The 8,789-nt window shown below is 41.6% G+C and overlaps 1 protein-coding gene across 1 annotated transcript; it reads left to right on the top strand.

The window, feature by feature from the left end:
* Positions 1-463: 463 nt before the first annotated feature.
* On the top strand, positions 464-7,911 carry LOC310929252 (extracellular calcium-sensing receptor-like; the record flags this gene model as incomplete). The annotated part of the gene is made up of 9 exons (XM_083891973.1): positions 464-645; positions 841-1,135; positions 1,245-1,331; positions 1,497-1,766; positions 2,436-2,642; positions 2,734-3,009; positions 6,493-6,720; positions 6,807-6,930; positions 7,004-7,911. 9 exons carry the CDS (start codon positions 464-466, stop codon positions 7,909-7,911), a joined length of 2,577 nt encoding a protein of 858 aa, XP_083748099.1.
* Positions 7,912-8,789: the final 878 nt, after the last annotated feature.

Below are 8,789 nucleotides of genomic sequence, written 5' to 3'. Positions count from 1 at the left end.
GGATACTTAATTTGAGTATTTAAGCATCAGGTTCAATGATAAATTCTCATTTTTATTCATGATCTCAGCCCCAAGCAACATGAAAAGCAGGCTTTTTTTAACCAAAATAAATCCTGCTTTCCTTTTATCTGAAAAACAGGTAGAGTCTGCTCTGACCCTCCCTGCAAAGAGCAGCAGCATCGTCAGTCCAGCCCAAACTATGTTATTGTTTTGATTGAGTGACGCCTATTGGCAAAAAACGACATACTGTGTGTTTCAATAAATAAATTAATACCATGTTTCAACCATGTTTCAGGCCCTGCCCCTACAGCTTCTTCCTCTGCACTGATGGGTGGGGTGTTAAAAAATAAACAACACTGCAAATACATAAAATGTGGTGATATTGTGATGAGCCTGCACTTAGACAGAGACGAACCAGAGCAAAGTCATGAGGACATTTTTAGACACCAGTCTCCTCTTGTTAATGTTGCTCTCCTGCTTCTCCTCTATTTATTCCTCCTCTTGTCAGTTACAGAGACAGTTTTATCTAAATGGGATGAACAAACCTGGAGATGTGATTCTTGGTGGAATTTTCAAACTTCACTTCTTTCCAGCTTATCTTGACCTGTCTTTTACCTCAGAGCCACAACAGCCTACCTGCTACAGGTGAGTCTGTGAGGGAAACAGAACATGAAAAATGACGATAATTAAACCGATTAGTATGAAAGTAAGTTGTTTTGTGGTGTTGATACTAACTTTATTATTTGCTATTTTTAAAGTTGTTAAACTTGTAGCTTTGTACAGTGATTGTATGATGTATTTACGTGGTAAAAACTTGTATTACTTGTATCTTTGTGTCAGTTTTGATATTATGGGATTCAGACAGGCTCAGACCATGGCCTTTGCTATTGATGAGATCAACAGAAAGTCAAACCTGCTGCCTAATGTGACTCTGGGATACAGTCTGTATGATAACTGCGTCCAACTAGGAATTGGATTTCGTGCAGCACTGACCTTAGTCAGTGGTCAAGAAGAGCAAGTTATATTAGAGGAGAACTGTGTAGGAACTCCTCCAGTCCTAGGGATTGTGGGAGATTCTTCCTCGACTCGTACAGTTGCCATATCCACAGTCTTAGGTTTGTACAGAGTGCCTCTGGTAAGTCTTTCAACTTCATCTTTATTGTGAATAAAATTCAAATCAAATACATCGGCAAACACATAGTTTTCTTTTTGAATATGTTGTCTTTTTTGGGTTTTCTTTAAAGGTGAGTTATTTTGCCACATGTTCCTGCCTCAGTGATCGACAAAAGTTTCCATCTTTCTTTAGGACGATTCCGAGTGATGCTTTTCAGGTGAAAACCAGTCATGTTATATGTCTCATTGACAGAGTTGTGTGGTGTCAGATATACAACACATAAATACAGTAATTATGAGTCTTTGATGAACCTGTTGAGCAGGATTTCTAGTAAAGATGATTCCAGCCTGTGCACTAATCCCTCTGCTCTGTGTCCACATAGGTGAATGCTATGATTCAGATTCTAAAACATTTTGGTTGGACTTGGGCAGGTCTGATCTTCAGTGAAGGTGATTATGGAGTCCACGCTGCCCGATCCTTTCACTCTGATCTGGGTCCAGCTGGTGGAGGTTGTCTGGCTTACACAGAGAGTTTGCCCTGGGGTTACGACCCAGCTAAAGTGAGGAGGGTAGTGGATGTTGTGAAGAAATCTACAGCTCGAGTGGTGATTGTGTTTGCACATGAGAGCATCATGTTTAACCTCATGGAAGAGGTAGGTGGCGATACATCATTCAACATAACTGTTTCCTCTCCTATTTTGCAAAACCACATGGTTTGTGTGAAATAGATGTAAGTGGTGTTGTTTCACCTCTCACTTGCTCTACCAGGTATATTTTAGAACAAATTACACTTGTACATCACACTGCTTGTGTTTCTGTCACACACTTGGAGAAAATGTTGTGCTTTCTTTGTCAAACATGCAGAGTTGCAGCTTTTGCTTCCTTTTTCTGGATTGTTTATAGGAAGGTGGGTAAGTTTGGGGAACAGGTCCTGGCCCAGGGTTTGACATCTCCTGGTGTTAAGCACTCAGAGTCATCATCATGTAGAACAAAGCATAAAATATTTAAAATATTTACCACATCTTACTTGGTAAAATCTCAATATTACCCACCATGTCTGGCTGGATTGAGTAGTTTGGCTGCAGACAAAAGATGGTGTCTGCTACTCTGTAGACACCAAGCATGACTCAAGCAATAAGCAATAGTAATTCACTACATTCAGCCATTTAGAGTAGGATATGATGTCTGATAACACTGACCAACTTCTGGTACACAGGTCACCCACTTTTCTCTTATTATGTGCATGCTTGTGTATGACCTAGATAATACTTGTACTGGTACAAATTGTTGTTTATAATAACCTGTTATAATCCAATGTACAGGTGGTGAGGCAGAATGTGACAGGCCTGCAGTGGATGGCCAGTGAAGCCTGGACATCAGGCACTTCACTCCAGACTCCTCTATTAATGCCGTACCTGGGTGGAACACTGGGCATCGCCATCCGTCGAGGAGAAATACCGGGACTCAGAGACTTCCTGTTAAAAGTTCGTCCTGACCTAAACTACACCACCACCCATGGAAATAGCATGGTGAGAATCTTCAATCTGGTATGATATTTGCAAAATAAAATCATTATCATCAGTGTCATTATCTTTTTTTTTTTTTTTTTAACTTTTTCAGGTGAATCAGTTTTGGGAACACACATTTCAGTGTACATTTGCACCACCTCCAGCAGGTTGGGTGGAAGCTGGAGGAGAATTTTGCACTGGACAGGAAGTTCTAGAGAACGTGGAGACTGATTTCTTCGATGTTTCAAACCTCAGGCTACAGTATAATGTGTATAAGGCTGTGTACGCTCTGGCGTATGCTCTTGATGACATGCTGCAGTGTGAGCCAGGGAGAGGACCTTTCAGCAATAACACCTGTGCTCATTTACAAAGACTGGAGCCATGGCAGGTGAGATATCAGTTTACACTCAACTCTAAATGTAACCTAATCAATGACATTAGTACCGGAGGGTTTCTTCTCTCCAGAAACAACAGACAGTTAAACCATATGAAACAATCTTAAATGTAAAATTCAGCACTTAAGGCCGAACCACTACTGCAGAGACTTACCCTGGATTTCCACCGGGCGAGTTACAGCAGTGGCACGTCAGCGGCACGGTTTTGCTCCGTCCTCTGCCCAGCGTCAATCCGTACCGGGGGGCGTTACAGCAGCGCAGCAGTGCCTTGGGAGCCACGTGATAATCCTGAAAGGACGCGAGTTCGTGATATCCCACTAGAGACTGTGTGTATAAAGGAAACAACAACACAGCTTCTTTCATTCTCCATCGTGGAAAAACTGTTGATCTGGTGTCATAAATGATTTTTATTTCTCCACTTAAACAATCAGTCTCTCGTCGTAAGTTATGACACTTCGAGGCGCTCGGATCAATTGACTGTTGACCTGGTAGCACCGGTTACGACATAATGTTGATGTGAAGTTGTGATAGGCTATATGACCTGCATATTGAGTTTTATTTTGAAAGGGGGGCGGAAGTGTTTTACTTTGATTCTGTGTCGGACTTGCTGTCTGGTACGATCTGGGATGCTACTGAGACGTGCCACAGCGCACCAGGTGGAAATGTTCACATTGAAGCGATCAGCAACGGTGACAGCGCCGATGACGTTCCGCTGCTGTAATGCGCCCGGTGGAAATCCAGGGTAAGAGAGGTTGGGTAGTCCATTCACTCCAGCTGAGCTAATCTCCTCACCTGGTGCTGCTCCTACTGAGCCAGCTCTGCCCTGTCTGTCTCCTACAACTGATTGCCCAAACCACTGCCACTTCCAAAAGGTTATTTTGAGATAATAAGAAGTAGAAGTAAGAGTGAATGGTTGTCTGTATGTGTCCCTGCAATGGACATGGCGAACTGGCCAGGGTTTGACCCCGCTTCTCGCCCTATGCTAACTTGGATTGGTACCAGCCCCCCCCCCCCCAAAAGAAAACATGTTGCCATCATTAAGCTAGTGTTGATTATAGTCGCCGTAGTGTGCCGGGCGCGCGCCAAAAATGATGTCATATCCTGTGTCGCACTGGGTGCGTGAGCTTCAAAAGTGACGTGGCGCGAGGGCGCACACCTCTGTATTTTTCTAACTTTGTCGGCTGCGGTGTGCTCCAACTCTTCATTTTCAATGGAAGGCTGGCCAAACAGGTCCGATTGTACACGCATTTGTATGACTTGTCTGTCTGAGAGCACTGAGACAATCACGTGACCTTATATTCATGAAGGAGATTGTTACCATGTTACAAAAGATGATGACTTTTGCCGTAGGACGTTAAAAAAAAAAGAGGGATCGCTTTGTGAAGGGCAAAAGACGTCCCAGTGATTCTGGTGGATTATGGGTTGTTTGCCCTAATACGTGAAACACAGAGAGACGGACAGTCCTTTTGAGACCAATGTAAGCGATATGCGGAAAGTTGTTAGGCAGCGGATATTTATCCGGCAGCACAAGTTGAATATTTATGTTGTACACCCCCTACCGCTGCGGCGAATACTGCAACGAACAACGTGCTGAACGAACTGAGCATAAACACCTCAGTACATACTTGTATGGTCGTGTGCCGTCTGCGGAGCCCCACGCCACGTGCAAGTATAAACAAGGCTTTACTCACACTCACATATGTGAACCGCCATGGCAAAAGTAGCAAAAAGTTGGTTTGAGTAAACAATGAAATTGTTTTATTTTTTTAATTCAAAATAAGGGATTTTTGCTCTGTGGGACTGTGGGTCTTAAAACCATAAACATTGTATTTGAATTAGGTTTTTTAGATCGCTGTGCATCGATTCCTAGCTAGGGTGTGGTGATATCATATTCCAGTGCTTTTGTCGTTTTTTCGTCCAATCAGCTGCTCGTCACAGAGAAAACACATGGCTACTTAATATGCAATCACTGCTGCGGAGGCTCCTCACTGTTACTGCTACTTCAGAAGCTGTGTGTGTTCACCGTTGAATTAAGATGGACATTGCAGAAGAACTAAATTGTGGATGCACTTCTTAACAAAGACAGAGGCTTCTGGTCACGCCGAAGCCAATCTCACTTCTGCTATGCTAGCGGACTTTATGCTAATGCATTAGCATTTAAGCTAGTGGACTTTATGCCAATGCGTTAGCATTTTGATTTTGACTTCATCTTTGCATACTTTCTCCACAGTTTATACACAAACACTTTGACAGAAATCACACTTTGACAGAATCTATAATAGCAATAACTCAAAATGTCTCTCAATCTACTTGGTCCTGTTTTTTCCATGGCTAACCCTAACCCTCACAAATTATTTTTTTATTGTCTGATGACTAAACCTGGCATTGTGTGCACCACGTTGAGTGAGTTTGACAGTGATTGGACAAATGTGACGAAAACCTCACTTCCACGGAGACTCAGCTTCTCTGGGAGTCAATGGAGCAGTGGGCAATGGTCAATCTAAATTACAGCCCATAATTTTGGTCACAAGCTGTGGGTAGCAATAGAATGAATGAGTTCCTGACTAGATGGAGTTTTCTCTGTAAAGGTGGCTGGGCTTGGACTTAAGAGAAAGGGTGAGGAGCCAACATGTTTTAGTTTTTAATAAAAACATCTAGCTGGGCAAAAAACACAACAACAGACAACTAAACAACAGAACTCACACCATAAAATAACGGTTATGGCAATAATTATAATACGTTTTATTTAAAGGTGCCTTTCATGACACTCAAGGTTGTAAAATTATACATCAATAACAGCATACAGTTGACGAATGCTGCACCTAGAGTTTGGGCGTAGAATAATTTAATTTTGAATAATGGACAAATGCCCCGACTCCTGCATAAAATGCTAGGGTGTTAGCTGTATCGTTCACCCTAGAGAGACAACCTCCCTGTGCTTTCGAACCATAGTCTGGGAGTAAAAGCAGGAAAGTTTACTGACTGACTGACTGTGAGTAAACACAGCTTCATCAACCAGTTATATTGCTACAGTATAATTACATTAATGTTTATGTCACATACATTTCGAACTGATGACCAATTTGAATCTTTATTTGTGACAACCCTAGTAGACACCAATGTTACAGACAGTTATATCGTTCAATCTGAGCCTAGTTGCAGGTGACATCAGTGAACATCCATTTGCAAAATGTCAGCATGGAGTTTAGAGTCGTACGCTGGTCAATGCACAAAAATGTATTTTTGTCTCAAATGTTCACATCCAATTTTTTGGCACAGTGAATGAGCAATGACAATAACAGAATAGAATCATCCCACCCATTGGGGAATCCCAATTGTACACAAACATTTCTTACATTATGTAGTGTCAACTGGAATTTGGAGTTTTTTTAAAATATATTTTAATGACTTTTTGATGTTTTTTCTTCTATGTGTTTTATTCTAATAAATGTTACTTTATTTATACATTTCCAAAGCTTGTGTATTACTTGGAAAAAGTCAACTTCACCACAACATTTGGTGATCAAGTGTCATTTGATGAGAATGGTGATGCCTTACCAATATATGACATCATGAACTGGGTTTGGCTCCCGGACGGAAGAACTAAAGTTCAGAGAGTGGGTGAGGTTAAGAGGTCAGCCTTCAAAGGTGAAGAACTTACACTGGATGAAGACAAAATCTTCTGGAACTTTGAATCCAAACAGGTTATTTACTTACTTTTTCAGACGACCATCTCTTTCCCTTAATCATTATAGATGAGTCTAACAGACACTGATGTTTCCCCACACAGCCTCCTCGGTCAGTGTGCAGTGACAGTTGTCCTCCAGGTACCCGCATGGTCAGAAAGAAGGGGGAACCTAAATGTTGTTTTGACTGTGTTCCTTGTTCTGAGGGAAAGATCAGCAATACAACTGGTGAGTGTAAACTTTTAAACACCACAGTTCAGAGATGTTGTATAAACATTCTCTCATGACCCTCTTTTCTCAGACTCCATGGAGTGCACCAGTTGTCCAGAAGATTTCTGGTCCAGCCCCCAGCGTGACCACTGTGTTCCTAAGAAAACAGAGTTCCTCTCCTACCATGAGCCTCTGGGTGTCTGCTTGACAACCACCTCACTGTTGGGCACATGTATCTGTGCTGTTGTCCTGGGCATCTTCATCCATTATCACAGCACACCTATAGTTCGTGCCAACAATTCAGAACTCAGTTTTCTTCTCTTGGTGTCACAAAAGTTCTGTTTCCTCTGCTCGTTGCTCTTCATTGGACGACCCAGATTATGGACTTGCCAACTAAGACATGCAGCATTTGGCATCAGCTTTGTGCTTTGTGTCTCATGTATCCTGGTGAAAACCATGGTGGTTATGGCTGTGTTCAGGGCCTCCAAACCAGGAGGTGAGTCCAGTCTGAAGTGGTTTGGTGCTGTGCAGCAGAGAGGGACAGTTCTGGTTCTGACTTCTGTTCAAGCAGCAATCTGCACTGTCTGGCTTGTCTCTGCTTCACCAGTGCCTCATAAAAACACCCAGTATCACAGTGACAAGATAGTTTATGAGTGTGCAGTTGGGTCCACAGTTGGTTTTGCAGTTTTACTTGGTTATATTGGTTTACTGGCTGTCCTCAGTTGTTTGTTAGCTTTTCTAGCAAGGAATCTTCCAGACAGTTTCAACGAGGCCAAACTCATCACTTTCAGCATGTTGATCTTCTGTGCAGTGTGGGTGGCCTTTGTCCCTGCTTACATCAGCTCACCAGGCAAATATGCAGATGCAGTGGAGGTTTTTGCCATCCTGGCCTCCAGTTTTGGCCTCTTGATGGCGCTGTTTGGACCTAAATGTTATATAATCCTGTTGAGACCAGAGAGAAACACAAAGAAAGCCATCATGGGTCGAAGCACCAAGTGATAAAAACTGCCTGTTACAAAAGTAATCTATATTTTTTTGTAGTAACACAGTAGCACAGGTACAGAAACATTTGTGGAGAAAAGCTAACATACATTTGTTTAATTTAATTTAATTTAATTTAATTTAATTTAATATATCTGCGAATAGTGTTCTTGGTTTGAGTTCTGAGGCCTATAGAAGTTTTTGTGTCAATCTCGCAATAAAAAAAATATTTTCTCATTCATCCGGGGTTTTTTTTGCCAGTCTGTCGCAGTGAGGGATATTCATCACGTTAAAACTGAAACAGATATTGTATTAGCTTAAACATGTGTCCAGCCATGGCAAAACCGGTCACAAGTCTACTTAGGGACATTTGGAGGAATTTACAGATTCTGAAAGTGTGATTTCTAAGCTTTCCAACAATGTCAAACACATGTACATCTGATACTTTTTGAAGAAGATATTGCCATTTGAATGTAGGCACTCCTCAAACTGCCCTAGGGAGAATTTTAGCCTCAAAAATGTACATCTTCTGGGAGCCAAGAGACAGAATCATCACATTTACATAGCACAACCCCCTCCTGGTCTAAGCTGTCAGTGAAACCACACCCTGCTCTGTATGAGCACAGGTACTATTGTTGTGAGCTACACTGCTACACAGAACAATATACAATACATGAAAAAACTGGACATAATATCCTCTTAAGATTTGAAATGAAATAACCTGAAAAAAAAATCATGATTTTCCTTTATAAATCATTGGTTGTTTGAAAAAGACATTTCAGTTAAATATATCATATAGGAGACAAACACAGTGATAAATGAGACGTGTAAAGTTTATATGATTTACAGAAAGTGTGCAAGAATTATTCAAACAAAATTAGGCATGTGCATAAGTT

This window comes from Microchirus variegatus, assembly GCF_963457635.1.
Source record: "Microchirus variegatus genome assembly, chromosome: 7".
Taxonomy (NCBI): Eukaryota; Metazoa; Chordata; class Actinopteri; order Pleuronectiformes; family Soleidae; genus Microchirus; species Microchirus variegatus.
This window is presented reverse-complemented; position numbering and strand designations above follow the sequence as displayed.